A 17,918-nucleotide genomic window follows, 5' to 3' on the forward strand; every position below is an offset into this window, starting at 1 on the left:
TTCATAGTATGTTATTATATTTAAAGATTGTCTTAAATAATTCTCAAATAAATTCTCAAATATTTTTAATCATAATATGATATGTATAACATCCGTACGAATCATTTTATTAGTTAAAATGTCTTTAAATATATATTTAAGACATGATCTTAAATATAAGAATGTACTGTAAACAAGCCTTAATGCGCACTCAGTGCGCACTAGTGCAAGCTACCGAATTCGCTATTAAATATAAGATCTGAATACCGGCCATAGAGTCGTATTCGTACCTTAAGACATTACTTAAGATGATCTTGAAATAAGATTCGACTATGAATACCGGCCATAGATCTAGGGTGTTTATTGAACGTTCATTGATCACTCGTGGATCTGAATGCGCCCAATCAATTCCTTGCTGGAAACTGCCATTATGTAAACTATTTTTACTTACAGTTTTAATCTATTATTTCCATATTTTTCAAGATTAGTAAAGAATAGATCAATAAAATAAATAAAATGTAAAATATAAATTCACTTATGTGTGTATGAGAAACAGAATAATCAAGATATAGTCATTGTATGTGGCGTCGTTCTTTCGTTTTCGTAGATGGCGTTGAAACTGGTATTAGTAACTTATCGTATAGACCTTTGGACATCAGTTCGTTCGTCACACGATCGTTTGCGTTATTTGGAATAGTGTTCTGACAATCGAGTTGCTGTCAAACACGGTGTATAAAGGAGACGCTAGTGGACGCCATGATGGTAGGTGGAACCTGTTATCATTCGTTGGCCGGCAGTCTATTCTCTTGACGCGTTCGATCAGTGCAAAGTGTCGCGGTCCGCTCTCTTTTAAACGCACTTTACACTCTCTAATTGGCGCTAAAATGTTGCAGGACGGAATATGTGACACTGCCGACATTTTAAACAGCGTCCCTACCAAAAAGGTACTTATAATGTCTCTTTTTCCATTGTGAGCTCTCACACCAATTTTTCGATTGATAACATATCGTATGATAATTGTTCGATATGCACTGCCATGATATTGACGAATCTATTTTTGTAGACAATCCACGCAGATACCATAGACCTCTCGGATAAATCTCTGCAGGTGGATATTTCGGACGCTCTCAGCGAGAAGGATAAAGTAAAATTTACTGTACATACAAAAACTTCTCTACCTGAATTTCACAAACCGGACAATCTAGTTGTGAGACAGCATGAAGAGTTTGTCTGGCTCCATGATCGATTCGAGGAAAATGAGGAATATGCTGGTTACATCGTATGTAAAATTTTTATACCACTATTTTTATGACCTATTTGATAAATATTGTATAGATTTAACTTTATACATAAATATTGATATTATAGATTCCACCATGTCCACCAAGACCAGACTTTGATGCATCGCGTGAGAAATTACAAAAACTTGGGGAAGGTGAGGGAAATATGACACGTGAAGAATTTAATAAAATGAAGCAAGAATTGGAAGCGTGAGTTCCTTCTGTGTTTTTATCTCACTTATTATATTGTCACATGTTTTAACTAAAAAGATTCAGTAAAATTTTATTTTTATATTTCTATTATCTTACAGGGAATACTTAGCTACTTTCAAAAAAACTGTTGCCATGCATGAAATGTTCTTAACTAGGTTGGCACATCATCCAGTTTTTCGGAATGATCATAATTTAAGGGTATTCTTGGAGTATGATCAGGATCTTTGTGTAAGAGGTAGTGTTTCTGTTTTGCATTGTGTAAAGTATTGTATGTATGTGTGAGATAAAAATTAAGGTGATTATTAAATACATTTTGCTTTTTTATTGCAGGAAAGAATAAAATGGAAATGTTTGGTGGTTTGGTAAAATCATTTTCTAAAACTACCGACGAATATTATCTATCAGCTACAGTAAAAGATGTAAATGACTTCTTTGATCAAGAAATGACATTCCTTCAAACTTATCATCATAATTTAAAGGAAGCAACAACTCGTGCTGATCGCCAAACTGCTAAGCATAAAGATGTAGCAGATTCATACATAAAAATTTCCACCAATCTTTTACAGCTAGCTACAACAGATACTGGAAAACTTGAGAGATTTTTAACTAAAATTGCTGAAACCTTTGAAAAGTTGAGGGTAAGAATCCCTTTTGAAATGTTTTTTAATCTTTTATTGGGTGGATTAAGTTCAACACTGATAAGATATTGCTGCTATAATCGCTTTTTTTGTACAGAAAGTGGAAGGACGTATTGCGTCAGATGAAGATTTAAAATTATCAGATACTCTACGTTATTACATGAGGGATACAGCTGCAGCTAAGAGACTTCTATTTAGAAGATTGAAAGCTCTACATGCATATGAATCTGCAAATCGTGCTCTTGAGAAAGCTCGTGCCAAAAACAAGGATGTCCATGCAGTAAGTGCACATTTTTCTATATTTTAGCAGTATCAATATTATCATTACATAGTTGCAAGTTCTAGCAGTGTGCTAATATCCTCAGCTAAATAGTTATTATAAAATAACTCATAAAATAGAGAAGAAAAATTAACCATAAAGAACATTATCTTTTAAAAGTGATAACATGGTTCAAAGTGGAATTGGTATTATTGCAGTTATTATAATCAATTTGCAGTCTTGTGTCACATCTAATCAGAACTTTAACTTTTCTTGCTTTACAAGGCACTGGAGGTTGCTGAGGTGTGTCATATGTTGTTTTTGTCATGCATATACTTTTTGTTGTAGTGCTTCAAGACTATCGGTTTTATTGTTAATCTTTTTAAATATGTCAAAATTACATTATAACATCAAGATTTTTAATCGATATTAGTCAATATTGTGTAGAATAAAAAAAATATTAGGAATTTTTTAATATTGACTTGTGTGTATTTGTGTATATTTAAATTTATTATTTAATAATATTAACAAAATTTCTGATTTTATACTTCTTGAACAAAAATGTTTCCAGAAGATGTACTGTGTTTATATGTACTGTGTTTTATATATAGATGTATAGTTGATATATACATATGAGATATTCTATGTCAAACAGAAAAATTGGTTCAAATTTGCTATTGTAGCACAAAAATTATTATTAATATTATGCATGAATGACAGTTGCATGCACACTTGAATATATTGTTATGATAATTTATATAACAATTCATGTGATGTTTTTATGGTAGGAATGTTGTTATAAATTTTGCTCTGATGGATATATTAAAATATACATTGTATAATTGCATTTTTGAAGTTTTAGATAAAAATAAAATGTATATAATCAACATTTCAAATGCTATATTTTTATTAATCAAGGCAGAACAAGCGCAGACTGAGGCATGTGAGAAATTTGAGCAAATGTCTGATAAAGGAAAAGAAGGTAAGTAAAAGTACATATAAGAGTAGCAGTTTATGTTATTAACTTGGAAATAGTACAGGAAATGTCATTCTGTGGTAAAAATAGAAATAAAGAATAAAAATGAATGAAAATAATATACTATCTTATATATACATGATATACTTTGATCATCTAAATTAGGGAAAATGATGTTAACTGTTTAGAGTTTAGGATATTATTAATAATATTGGATAATCTTTTTTAGAATTATTGGATTTTAAGACTAGGCGAGTGGCAGCATTTAAGAAGAATCTCATTGAATTAACTGAATTGGAAATAAAACATGCTAAAGTGAGGACAGTTTTCTTATTTATCAAATTGTACGTGAGCATTACAATATTTTATGAATGTATTTTATGTTTACAGTCGCACGCAGAATTGCTCAAGAAATGTTTATCTGTACTGCGAGAAGAGTGATCTACTTCTCAGGTTGCCATGGACAAACCTACATGCATGCATATTGTGTGCATAAGATAACAGTTTATTTAAAATTATGATAATGTAATGTAATGCTATTGTAAAATACTATATATTTTTTGTTATCTAGATCTATCATGCTTTGAAAATAAAGTATTGTGCTATAGCTGCAAAGTGACTTTGAAAAATAGAAATTTGCTATCTTTGAGCTGTAAAAAGCTATGTAATTGATTCTGCTTAGTAGATTATAAGTAACTGCTTTTTTATAAAAGTTTGGGTGGTACATATATTAAGAGAAATAATGTGCATTTATATTGTAAAAAAAATGGATTAGATGTTATCGAGTCTCTTTGCAGCTTTAGATTTGCAGCCCCTGTTATACTTATGAAATAAGGTTCTTTATATATAGAAGAAAGAGAGATATACGTATATATATGTATAAATAAGAATATATCCATATTAGCATGTTATTACAATATTACTTACGTTGAGGAAAAAAATTTTGTCAAGAAAGGATTGCGAGTATGAAAAGCTCAGGATGATTAAAGTTAATACATACAATTAGATTTTCATGTATAAACTTTCCAGATTTTTATGACGATACACTAGTATATTATTCTGGCAAATAATTCGTAATAGCGTTTGCATTTTAAGATTAGGACACAAAAATCCAGCAATGACTAAAGGGACCTTGAAACGAATTATAATAAAGTGCAATTATACTTTTCATCGTAGCGTTGTGATGCGACGTCTGTGCTTCTACATTTTAATAATTTTATTTTAGCCATTTTGGTTGCTTATCGTGTAGTTTGAATCAAGTGGCAAACCATCTCTCCTTGGTTATAAAATAAAGTGTGAGTTTCGTGTATATTAATCAAACACAACAAAAATTGTTTTCATTGGAGGATTATGAATAACTGCACGCGAATATTTTCGTAAGTTTTTATTGAATCGAATCATTTCCTTTTCTATAATACATGATTGCAGACATATACTGAGAAATTCATTAAGTTGCAAGTTTATCATTTAATTCTTTAAGAATTAATTTGAAATCTCCACCGTAAGTGTACCGTACATTACCATCTTATCTTAATATTCCTATAAGTATCCTATGTAATGAGTGCAGATAAACGCGCTGCGATGTGAACAACGTCGTATCCCGTTTATCGTGTACGCTGGCTTTAATTAATTTAGTATTGTTATACCGTACAGTTGATAATCTTAATAACGAACAGTAAGAACGACACAATAGAAAACATTCCGTTTGGTATGTAAAAATCACGCTGAAGTACGTCTCGCTCTTTCGACGCATTTGAATCTAACATCCTTTGCTCTTTCGCATTTTCTATTTCTATTTTTCATTTATCGACTTATGCTCAAACACGATAAATCACACATTTATTGTGAATATTGATTAATACATTCTTGCAATACCGACTCAATATTCAATCGCTCTTATCACTCATAAAACTTGTGGGCGAAGCTGGTAGGATCTTCTTGACATTTCGATCGCAGCTAATTAAATTGGAAATTACTACTATTGAGTTCGAAATGTCAACCTAAATCTATCAGAACGTTTGACCATGGTCGTTCTCTGAATTGGCAATAAAATAGTGGCGCGAAATCGCTCGCTTGGAAAATTGGTTCTTGTTTCACGTGTCTTCATCGATTCTTTCGCGAGTTACGACCCTTTAAATTTTCGCGCGCTCGATATAGTAGCGTATGCTGGCGACAGCTGGCGCTAGTTGGCCTTTTGTGCGGCAAGGGAATGAAAACTGGTTGAACGACCTTGAGCAGTCAGTAAACAGTGCGTAAGAGTGGGAAATGGGCCGCATTCCAGTGATATAACGTAACTTTGTTTACGGTGTTGGAATGCGGACCTGCTCCTACTTCCGGGAAGTGTATCGCGGCAAGTGTCATTGCATCCAGTCTGGCAATGCCGATCTAGAACGCAGTTCGACATTTCCGTCGATATCTTCATTCGCAAACGTCGTAGCGACTTGAAACAAGAACCGCTAGAAAGCTGAGACTGCTGCACATCTGATGTGAGTATAGTCGTTTCTCTTTGAAATTAGGACTAATTGGCAAACTTGAGTTATCACGACGGAAAATGTCGATTGTCTTCAAGTGCGGGCGGAACATAGCCTATAGTAGCAACTAATAAGAGACTTCAGCTTGAATTGGTGATATAAAGCATTCTTCGATTTTGTAATAAATATGATTACAAGAAAGAAACGTGATAATATCTTCTTTCTGATTTCTATATTTCTAAAAATTGATCAAATATATTTTGCCAAATTATCGGAAACGAGACAATGCCAAAAAGTTGCAGATATATATATATATATATATATATTTTTTTTTTAAACAAATTTATATATATATATATATATATATATATACACATATATATTTCAATTTAATTCCGCGTATGTGTTGACACACTCAGAACTTTTTTATTAGTTATGTCACAGTTGATTGTATAAAGAATTTACGAAGTGAAAAATCGAATTTCTTGAAAATGATCGATTAGTTTGCGTATCTAATTAAGACTTTTATATTTGCTTGTTTTGTGAATTCCATTCGTCCCCAATTAAAGATTTATCTATAATTCTGAAACTATATTTGCGCATAGAAATTTTGAGTGATACACAAAATTTCTCATAAATATACAGTAAAAGATATTAATACAACTTCAATTCGTTTACAAAAGGGGCGAGTTGAACTCATTTTTAAAACGATTCGTGATTCTTACTAATATTTTTGCTCCACGGATATCGATATAACATTAAAAAAGTTTGTTTTCATAATTTACAATGGAAAGTGTGTGTGCTTTTCTCGAAACACGCCATAAATATTTTGCTCCTTCGTTAGTCTCCGGGATTATTCAGACTCTCTTGACTTCTTGTTTTTGACCAGTCACATTGTTGACCGAAATTCTAAGAATAATTCGTTGTGCGAGCGTTACACACTTGGAATATACGTCGGATATAATGCCACGGATGTGTTAATAAACAGCGATAGCTTTATTATGCGGGAATAGTGGAAGGACGATGAATTCGGTCTATTATATTATTTTTTAATTCGATTTTATTTCGCAGGTATTATCATCGGACCATATTCCTGCATGCCTGTGCTGCATGGAGAGGTCTCCATTCCGGGGAATTTATCGTTCTCACGCAGTACAAACACGGTTGGTTATCGGATATGTGCGATCGTTGTTAATTACACACCAGGTAATTATCGATTCGCATTGATCAGTGACTTTTCGTATATGTGCCGGCTTATTACACCGGATGTCGCTTGCTACGGTGAATTTTTCATAAGTAACAGAGTTACTTATGAAACTCCTAACGAAAGTAGCTATTTCTGCCTTATTAGCGCGCAACTCTATACACGTGAAAGAAACGTGATAATTAAATCCGCAAACTGTGAACTTTTCGTGAAACATAATCGAGATGAATTCGGTGAATACGTTCGATTTGTATGATTTCATTCTATCCGTCAGAGATATAGACGCGAGTACAATTTCGCGCATTTGTTCGCGATTACGTTTATTACGCGTGCAGCTTAAAAAATGCTTTCCGCGACATAAAAATTCATAAAACTGTCTTGCACTCTCGTTATTGGTATTTCGTGGAAAATTTAGAATTTAATTTTAAATCTCTCCGGTGTACATCCCTCCGAATGTGACGCTTATTGTGAAAAATTATGACAGGTTGGAATCTCCGTCAAATCGGGATTTTTATCAAATTTTCAAAGAGCGTCGCTTTAAACCGCTCGGTATTGTGCTGGGGTTACACTGAATTTAAGGCGCGCTAATACTTGCTATAACATCCGTCACGTGGCGGGGGACACGAACATTCGGTTGCCTGTCAGGCACCGGGACGCCGCTAGTAAACGCTTGGTTCAAGTGGTTTCAAAGTTTTATTAGCTGTCACGGCATGGAAACACGACTCTATTAATATCCGAGTAATTGAGAACGAAGCATAGTCTTATAGAAATTACTCTTTCGCATTCACGCTGATCGTTATGAACGAACTTGGGATAATTGACGATAGTTATAATCTTCGTCATACATTATATTTAGTATTTTGAGATAAATCTTGTATGTATTATTTGCTTTTAAATTTTTACATTGTTGTTAAGACTTATGCTTTGCAAAAATTACGCGTGGCGTAGAGTCGGCTAATAAAATTCCGACTAAATTTTAATTTTTTCTCGACATTTTCGCTACGCGCGCAATTTTCAGTTTTATTATTGTCGGTGCCAACTTTGACTTTTATCGCGGATTGTTTGTTTTAAATTATGATTATTTCAGTAGCATAATATTATCTACACCTTTTAATTCACATTCATATTGGCATGTAATCGAATCTGAGTGTAGAGCTCGAGTTAAGCGGAGTCTACAATGAGAGCTTAAGCCATAAAACTTAAGCTTTAAGCCTTAAAAAATTGACCAATCACTGTCAGTTATTTTTCTTATATTTGACTGTGATTGGTCAATTTGTTAGCTTCAGGTTTAAAGTTTAAGTTTTATGGCTTAAGTTTTTATTGTAGAGCCTTTTTTAACGAGTTGCACGTTCCGAATTTTGCACTGGAACATAGATAAGATGACCTACATACAGAAAAATATTGTTCTACTGCTGAGAAAAGCGATTACTCAGTTTACTTTCTTTTTTTTAAAGTAATGGTTAGTTTCACAACAAAGAATATTTTGTTAATAATTGTCTTAAGATATATATATTTATCAACAAATAAATCACAATTTCTGAATCACAAATTTGAGGAAAGCTCATGTCTATCATATACTCTGGGAAAAAATTTATTCTCTTTACAAGAATATTAGAAAACTTTACTGAAGAAAAAGTTGTTTCGACTTGATGTAATAAACAAATCGAATTTTTGTTTTACTTTAACATTCTTGATTGAAATGCGAAACTTGCCGGATTGACGGAATGTATTTGGAATAAGTTTAATGTTTATGATGAGTTTATGACAGTTTTGCGGATATATAAATTTACGAAATACATGAAATAAGTACTTTACTTGAATGCAATATATATTTTTCTGTGTGTATAAATTTGCAAGGACCAGCTGGATCTTTTTTCGATTTTAACGTTTAAATGTTATCTGTGCATCGCCTGTACTTAAAATATCGGTCCTTACGAATGCGGGGCACTACTTTGCCGCAAAAGACCATCGCCCGTTGTGTCGTGTCGCGTGTTGTAGCGCGCGATTTTTCTTTGCGTATCGCGAAAATACGGTATGAAGAATGCACAGACTCCAGACAGAGCGGTAATGTATATCTACGGGTTGCGGGAGATTTCGACCAGATTTATGATAACGGCATGCATCTGGGTCAGCCAATCAGTCTTCCGTCCGGCCGCAATCCTGGGCTCTCGTTCGCACCTGCACTCTCGTTCGAATCTCAAATCGAATTCAAATCCGGTCAGCCTAACTGTCTACGATCGCTAGAAACTCGAAATAGATTAGCTACGATTACGTCGCCAGCTATTCGAGGCCATATGAATGAGATTCGATTACTGAATCGCGCCGGCAGTGATAAGAATTGCGCTCGTCTCCGCTGCGAACTCGTTTCTGTCGCGCTCGCCGGAATCACGTTATCACGGGTCGCGATCGTCGTACATTTATCAGTGATCGTTCCGTTTTTATTACCGCGATTATTACCGGCAACATATGACAGGTGCGTTGACGAAATTACGTCGTTCTATACGTTCGCTGCATTATTACAGCATGTGTGCACTCTCTCTCGCACATTATGTACAGTCGTATAATTCGCAATCGTATCATTCGCGGTGTATAAACGTCATTGTGAATTTATTGCGATTGATATCAACAATTCATGTTTGTTCGCGGAATAAAAGAGAGAAAGGGGATAGAGAGAGAGAGGCAAAGAGGCGCGTAATACACGGCAAGATCGAATTAAACGCAATTACGGCGAATTGGTCTGTCGCTTCGGGCTAGTGTGCGAAACTTCACGCAGAAACAACGCTATTGAACCTTAAAGCACGGTCAGTGTCGCGAAGTTGCTAATGAAGTTTCCCCCTCGAATAAATTGCATCCCGCCTGGGTTCTGCCTTTTCGTAAAACATCATCGAAAGGCCGTCGGTCTCTCAGCGCCCTCGGATGTGACAAATGCAACACCGATGCAACGTGTCCTGAACCTGATACATTCTCGGCGTATAGTTCACTCGTCGTCTTATTGTTAAAAGTAACGTCGTTAAAATAGCTACAACACCATTAGCGCGTGACCTGTTTCCGTAGAACCGAGTACATGATATTTCTTTTCATGGCAAATGCATTTTATTTTCCTTTCGTAGCACTGTTTCTTTCTCTTTCTCTCTCTCTCTCTCTCTCTCTCTCTCTCTCATACACACACTTATACACATCCTCTCTATATTACATACTGTATTACATACTGTATGATACGTTTTAATAATCCTACAATTTATGAGGTTATGTCTGAAATGGTTGTGTAATTTTTGATGAGCTATCGTACTCATCCGCGTAATGTATGTGCGAAAAATCAGGTCTGATTTTAAAAAGAATAGGGTATTTTAGCAGGTCGATAATTTAACCAGGATAATGTTGGAAACAGAGAGAAACTAGCTATTGCTTTTTTCATTGCACGATCGATTTGATTGCTTTTGGATGATATTGTTTTTAACTATGCGTTGCAGTGACCCTTGAATAATCTTTATGCGTTTTAAAAGAATATTAATATGCATGTGGCCGTATTTTCCAAAACGAAACATTAATTCGTTTAATCGAGGTCAATCTTTCACTTAGAAAAAATATAATCTTAATCTCAGAGAATATCCTTTTACACATGGCCACAAGAGAATTTTGCTAAAACCAAAAAAAAATATTCTAAACATTTTTAAATATTCTCAAATATTTAAAAATATTCTTAAAATTTTATCTTTTATTTATAGTACAAATCTTGTTCTTACTAGATAGCGCAAAATGCCCTGAGATGTGTTTAAGATGTCTTAGGGTCTCTCCAGGCGTTTAGAATGACTCTAGAATGATTTTGTGATACTCTGTGCTATTTAGAGAAGTTTCTTCCAGTAAGAGGACATTTCGCTTCAAGTTAATCATATTCCTCTTGATTTAATGGGAATAAAACGAATAGTAAATTTTCCGTTAATAGTTCGATAGTAGAGGAATACTCTTTTGGCAAGAATTTTCTCTTAGAATATGGGATAATAGGAGATAGCATCCTGTAACCGGAGTTCTTTTTTGGGGGTGTTGGAACATTTTTCTTTTGGTTTTAGAGGAATCTCCTCTTGAGGTCATATATAAGCGAATATATTAGAATAAGAATAAGATTATATTTTTTGGGTTTGTTAATCTATCGATTGAGGTCGCATCGTTTGATATAGAATGGCAAGGAGTAAAAATCAATTTCGCAGACGGATCTTATCGATAACATTACTCGCGTGCTTTAGTATTTTTGTACTTGCGCCCACATATCTATCGCAGCTGCAGCAACAGTGTGTTTCTCGCACGAATGTACGTAAGAAGTAATAACAGATAACAAAGGATTAATGTCTGTCGATACGATTTTCGAGAGAGTCCAAAGGCCAGTCGCCGAACAATACGCCTAAAGGGGACGGAGCGTTTCGAAAAAGAATGACGATATCGTCGCAAGAAGTGAGATGTAGGTTCCGAGAGTCTGGAGAGCGCCCTCGATTTAATTCCGCGCGTTTGCGCTTTCTATCGATGTTTTTACAAGGCCGCTATTCCGCCCATTGTGACGTCGACGAGCGGCAGGAGGGCGGCTGAAGCAAAATCAGAGGGATAGAACGCGCGTGGAGGAGGCCGCCACCGGGGAACGAAATGAACCCCGTGTGTGTCGTGACCCTTTCTTACGGCGTTTTTTCCTCGTTCTTCTCTTCCACCCACCATCACCGCTGCCGCCGCCACCACCGAGCCAGATAACGACGGATACATAATACACGGGTGACTGCGCGCGATTCCACGGAATCCGCGGAAGCCATCTTCACGCTCCGCCGATCAAACGTTACTTGGCGCAGTTTTTTTTTCTCTCTTCCTTCTCTCTCGCTCGCTTCCTTTTTTCCCTCTTGCTCCTTCACCGCCTCCTCGAACCACCCCCGTTGGAACGATTTCGATGCGCGCTGTCACCGGCCGTATCTGCTGCAAAGGAAACTCATTAAAGGCCCATTGTGCGGGGCGAGAGGTGGCATGTCCGCGATTATTTCAGCGAAGATTCGCGAACGCATGTGCGAGCGAGCGAATGCTGAATCGCCGATAATTATTGCGTTCATTCGGCCTCCTTGTGTACGCGCCTGACACGGTTTTTATCGCGAGTCTCTCCGACCCAACTCGATGGAATCGTAATCAAAGCCCGGTGTATAGCTCGTCGTGCAAAAAAGAAAAAAGAAATTATATCGCGCGGCGAGTAAGACAATATTGAGAGTATTTGCCGCGCGAGATTCGATTTTATTGCGAAGCTCCCCGTCGGAGGACGACGTGGATGAACAGGGGGTGAAATCCCCTGTTTTTACCGCAGTGTGTGGTCAAAGCTTTCAAACTCGGCGCGATTTTCGCAAATACATTTTGGATTTGTATATTGGCAGTGTGTTGTGCACGGTAGATTGTAATAGATTTGCGCGCGCGTACATTGTGTATATGTGTGGTAGTATGGGCTCAATTTGGCCTCATCGACACATGTTAAGTTCTATCGGTTTTATAAACGTGAGACGATATTGAAAATCGATATTAGAATCGCTAATATTTATACTTCTCTAAATTTACATTTGCTTTATGACCATTTTAAACCAAAAGTTTCATTAAAGGAATTTAAGTTGAGAAAGTTTTTATGTATAAAATAAATATATGGTGTAGCTATTTCTGTTATTTTTTGGAGAATAATAATACAAAAATATATATTAATTCATTATTCATGTCAAAGTGATTAATTAATATTATAATTTTCAAGAGAAAATAATTTTTTTCTGGCATTCGAGTAAAATTCATTCGAGTAAAAATATTCGCAAGTTGTTGGATTATTTTTCGTGTATACTTGACTACTTGTACCCTAGTTTCATTGTAATTTTATTTTGGCATTAAGAATATATCGTGCGCGCGTAAATACCCTCTAGATATTCGTACGCATATATTCACGCGTGTACAAATATACACATGGCTCGAAATACCAGTCGATAACTGTGTGTAATGTTGCGCTTGCGGTAATTGGATTAATCCCGATGTAATCGCGAGCACACGTACTGGCGACTTTTACGAGACGAATGCGAACGAGATTTTGCAAGCCGGATTACTTCCGTCGGCTACTCATTTTTAATTAAATTAATCGAGGAATCGGTGCGCTAATCCGTGGAATTCGCGTAGTCGCTTCAGCGTGACGGCTGCGCTATTGCAGAATTCCGTGAGGTTGGTAAATATTCGAGAAGCGCCGCATTGTTCTCATTACGGCGTATCGCGCCGCGCTATTCCGATAACTTCATCAGTCGGCATTCGACATCGAAATATCGTAGCAATAGGAATTTCGATTCGCGCGTAGATATAAATAAATACGCGCGCGTGTTGTACTACTCTCAGTTCCACGGCCTTGCCGTTCAATAGATCGATAGTTACCGACAGTTTTCGACCAGCCGCATTCGTTTCTAGCGACGTATCTCTCATCACGGTTAATCCAAAAAGCGGGTGCGTGTTTTCTGGATTAATTAATAGTGATGATAAACGTGTAGTAACTTAAAAACGAATATGAATGGTCAAAAATGTTTAGTATCTATCGATCTATCGAATAAATTGATCTCTCAAATGGTACGGAACTGAACTATACAGAGGGCGGCGGCGGAACGCGGCAAAGAACGCGTCGCAGCGCGAATTATCGAGATCTACGCGATCTCGCGTGACAGCGTCGTTCCGTTAGTAAGAGAAAAAGAGACTAAACAGAGTGCGTGTACGTCACCGTAGGATGGCGACACCGTTCACGTCCGAGCGCATATTTTCGACGTATATACGTTAATTGCGCGGCCATTTTCGATCTGTTTGCATCGAGCAACCGCAATTGACATATCGATCGATGCTGTTTTACGCGTGTTTTGCCCGTCGAAAGTGATTCTTGTGTGGAAATAACTATCGGAAGTGTCGAAAATAGTGCTGTATGATCATCGAGACGTATTGTGAGCACCTTATTAAGCAGTAATTTCTTCATTTTTTGATATGTACAATCGGTGCGGTCTTGTTGCAACGTGTCGAATCGGTGTCTTTTAGACTTGTAAGTACTATTTACTTATTCAGTCGGTGACAAAATCGGGCTTATTAAATGGAAATTAGAAATGTGGTGATAAATCAGAGAGGTAAATCGATAATACGACGCCAAAGATATACATGACGAGAAGCAGGCGAATGCTTTACCGTCTTTGACTACGCTTTTCGATGGAGCGAAAAAAATCGTAACTGAAAATTGCAATTTTATCAACTAAAAAAAACTGCGCTATAATAATCTCCATAATAAATTTTTATCCCGTAAGTGGTCAGCGATCACTTCTGTGTATCGTCAAAGAACTGACCGCCCTTTTCTTCGTGGCGAAACTTTCGATCTTACGTCGTTGCGAAATTTTCTGTGAAAATTGCACGTTAAAACGTGTTATTTTTTTTCTAAAAAGCTTGCATATATCACATAGGCGAGAAAATGACGATGAAAATTATGAAAGATGATCCTAATGAAATTGAAATGCGCGCGGATATATTTTGCGTACCATCAGAGATTCAGACATTAGTAATATAGTTTTAATGTCGTGCATTCTGTGTGAAATATATCAACGGTTTCGTGATTCGGATGATCTATTTCTTGTTACACCATTTGGTAATGGGCGATTAATAGTCTGCAACAATAGATATAAAATAGGTCGTACACACACATATAGACCTGAAATGAAATATTTAAAATTTTTTTCATTTAAAGGCATGAAGTATTAATTACTCGTTATTTTCTATTCATATCTACTTCAACGGCTTAAAATTACCATTTAAAATAAACTTATTTTTAGCAATAAGTGCGTAAAATCATGTTAAATCATTGTTAAATCAATGTGTAGGGATACATTAGAATACAAATGTAAATTATGATGTGTGCATACTCTTTTAAAGAGAATCGGTAAAAATATTTCTGACTGAATCAATAAGAGAATTTCACCGCGATAATCAGTGCATATTCATTGATTTTCAATAGAAATACTTCCATTTTACTGTTCCATCTCACTGATTTGGATCAGTGAAAGCAAGTTCACTGCAAAAATTTATACACAAGTTTGTTATGCGGTGTCAAATCCAATTTTTCTGCATTTGTGGCGATGGTATTAACGGCTTTTATTATTATATTTATAATTGTTTGTGTTTACAAACTGCATCAATAATGGTAACAGTCGCTACTATTAACTGATCCTTTCAGTGAAATAATATCTTTAGTGTTTTCTCCATGAGTGAGGAATACACTGATTGTACTTTACAGAGTGTACGCGTACACTGATCGTACTTTAGAGAGTATACACGTATACGCGCAGGTACTTTTGTTCGTGTGACAAACGCGAGTGAGCTCCAGGAGATTACGTATTTATAGCAATATGTAATAGTGATGGTAAGGAACGATCGGAAAGTTGTCGGAAAGGTCGTAAGATTTGTTGAATTCGACGACAGCTTTGTAGCCCGATTGAATTTCAAATAACGCGCCTGATAAAGTCGCAATTTCAAATTTATCGCGGCGAGGTGATCAAAAATTCCGAACGCTATCAAAGGAAGCGGAGTTACCCGGTCACGGTGGTGAGTTCTTTGTAAGATCGCTTCATGGAGGGAGCGCGATGTAATACGGTGAATTATGTCGCGCTTTCTGGCCGATTGTTAGTGCGCACTCGACACAACCGGCCCGACGTACTATTTTGTAGGGTGCACATTCGTGAAATGTTAGTTTTGCGAGTATTGCGGCGCGATTGTCTAATAAAAAGTCTACGATACGGGCGACTTCGTGTTATAACTGTGCCAAGTATTCATTGCTCGTTCCGACAATACGTACTTGTCTAATAATGAATATATGCCGACACGCGATGTGATACGACTCGTGTCCGAGCGTTCCACGATATTCATATAATGACGTTATTCAGAAGAGGATTTTTCCACCTTTTTTTCCCGAGGATAACTTCATTAAAATTTTAGATTTCACAGAACGTAGATAGAGGAATTCTGTGCGCGGCTTAAGCGAGCTTCTCCGCGCACATATGTACGTATGGATCCACAGTGTAATGCGTTTTAAATTACGTCGAAAGGTACAGCTCATTAAAATGACCGTCTTATAGGTATTATGATTACTCGTGCACGTAGAGAAAACGAGAATAAATTTGGAGCAAATCGTGTCGAAAGAAAGAGAGAGAGAGAGAGAGAGAGAGAGAGAGAGGGGATGCCAGCGCATGAAATATCGCGCTCAGAAACGATACGAGTCATTAGGATATGATTAATCGCGTCGTAAAACTATTAGCCACTCGACGTAATCGATTTAAGTAAGGGCGACAAGTATTATCTCGAGAAAAGCGACGAGTACCCATCGGTGTCCTCGACAGCGAATGCGACCAACAAAACGACAGGTTGCCTGAAGGAATATCGGGTTAAAATTCCCGCGCGGGCGACAACGATCGAACGGCCGTTCTCGCTCATGCGGCTACACACAGAACGGTTATGCAAATGTTAAAAGAAGTGTGCAATACGTACCTTCCTCAACTGCGAAATTCCAATTAGCGTCGCACGCCCGTGCCAGCTTTAATTAGATCTTCGCAGCCGCAAGACGTTTGCGACGCGTCGTTCTTGCCGATAAACGATCATCGCCGACATATCCACGACGCTAAATCCTGTCGTCGTGCCGTTAAGAAATATAAGTCCGACATGAAAACTTCTTTTCATCGCACAGTGTATTTTTGCTACAATAAATCTACCGTGATACAGATTGCATTGCACACAGACCGTGCTCAAAGATATAATATCGGCGACGCGACGTAACGTACGTAACTTTTTATCGGTAAAGTGTGTGATCAAGTATCGAGTCTATAAGGTTTCCGTTAAACGCGACCTCGTGCTTAAAGTAAACCTTAAAAATTTGCGGACTCGCTCGACTTTGCTTCCGCACGTCTCTGTACGTCTCGTGAGTATGTATGTATGTGTGTGCGCACGTGTTGTGTGTGTATGTGTGTGTGTGTGCGTATATATGTGTGTATAAGTGTTTCCTCGCTCGTTTATTTAATTTTACGCGACGAACCGCTGAGATTTCACTACGGCTGTCAGAAGTGTCCGTTCGAAGGATCAAAACGGCGTCGTCACGCATTATCACACGTTCTCTGATTCCCACCCTCGAGCCTCCCTCGCGACATCCTTACTGTGCGTGAGGAAAGGGCGAGACGTATTCAGAAGACGCTCCGAAACACGCTCTCGCGGCGTGTCGCGTCTGAACAACGATGAACGCATATGATTACAAACGAAGACGGAGAAAGAAGAGTTTGATTCCCGACAAAATATCGTTTTATCCTACGTTTTTCCTTATGTTTGTATCTTTCGCGCGCGCGTCTTACTCTTAAATTAGGATATACAGAAAGAACCGTCGAACCTTAATCGCTACGTATCAGATGTGTACAGTGTTTTGGGCGAGAGAAAACGATGCTACGTGGTTGGTTGATGGGCCCTGAAAGGTAACGTCGGGGGCCCTGTGTACGTGGATCCGACACGTGTCCGCCGCCGCTCGGTGGACTACGTCAGAGGCCTGTCCAACTAGCGGGCACTGCTCGTACGCACAATCATACGATACGTTATTTTCATAGCGATCAGTACTCTCGGGCGAAGATCAGCTCGACTCGCGACATCGTTCACCTACAGGGTCTTGTAGAAAAATGCACGTAGACGGAACGGCGGAGGATTAATAACTTCTGTGGAAAATAATCTGTGGAAAAGATACAAAGAGGCAAGGAGGAAGAGGGAGAGAAAAAGAGAGAAGAGAGTTTAGAGAGAAAAAGAGGGAGAGCGAGAGAGAGAGAGAGAGAGAGAGAGAGAGAGAGAGAGAGAGAGAGAGAGAGAGAGAGAGA

General features: G+C 37.3%; 1 protein-coding gene across 3 annotated transcripts; it reads left to right on the forward strand.

The window, feature by feature from the left end:
• Positions 1-590: 590 nt before the first annotated feature.
• On the forward strand, positions 591-4,515 carry LOC116843046 (sorting nexin-6). 3 transcript variants are annotated; one of them, XM_032813056.1, is made up of 11 exons: positions 591-741; positions 873-923; positions 1,043-1,258; positions 1,348-1,469; positions 1,571-1,707; positions 1,803-2,110; positions 2,208-2,390; positions 2,655-2,672; positions 3,288-3,351; positions 3,575-3,660; positions 3,736-4,515. In XM_032813056.1, exons 1-11 carry the CDS (start codon positions 736-738, stop codon positions 3,784-3,786), a joined length of 1,242 nt encoding a protein of 413 aa, XP_032668947.1. In that variant the 5' UTR covers positions 591-735; the 3' UTR covers positions 3,787-4,515. The 3 variants fall into 3 exon arrangements, with proteins under 3 accessions (XP_032668947.1, XP_032668946.1, XP_032668948.1); XM_032813055.1 differs by lacking the exon at positions 591-741 and having other exon boundaries at positions 748-923; XM_032813057.1 differs by lacking the exons at positions 591-741; positions 2,655-2,672 and having other exon boundaries at positions 748-923.
• The last annotated feature ends 13,403 nt before the right edge of the window (positions 4,516-17,918 follow it).

This window comes from Odontomachus brunneus, unplaced genomic scaffold (genome assembly GCF_010583005.1).
Source record: "Odontomachus brunneus isolate Ranch 3 - 2012 unplaced genomic scaffold, Obru_v1 Obru_scaffold_029, whole genome shotgun sequence".
Taxonomy (NCBI): Eukaryota; Metazoa; Arthropoda; class Insecta; order Hymenoptera; family Formicidae; genus Odontomachus; species Odontomachus brunneus.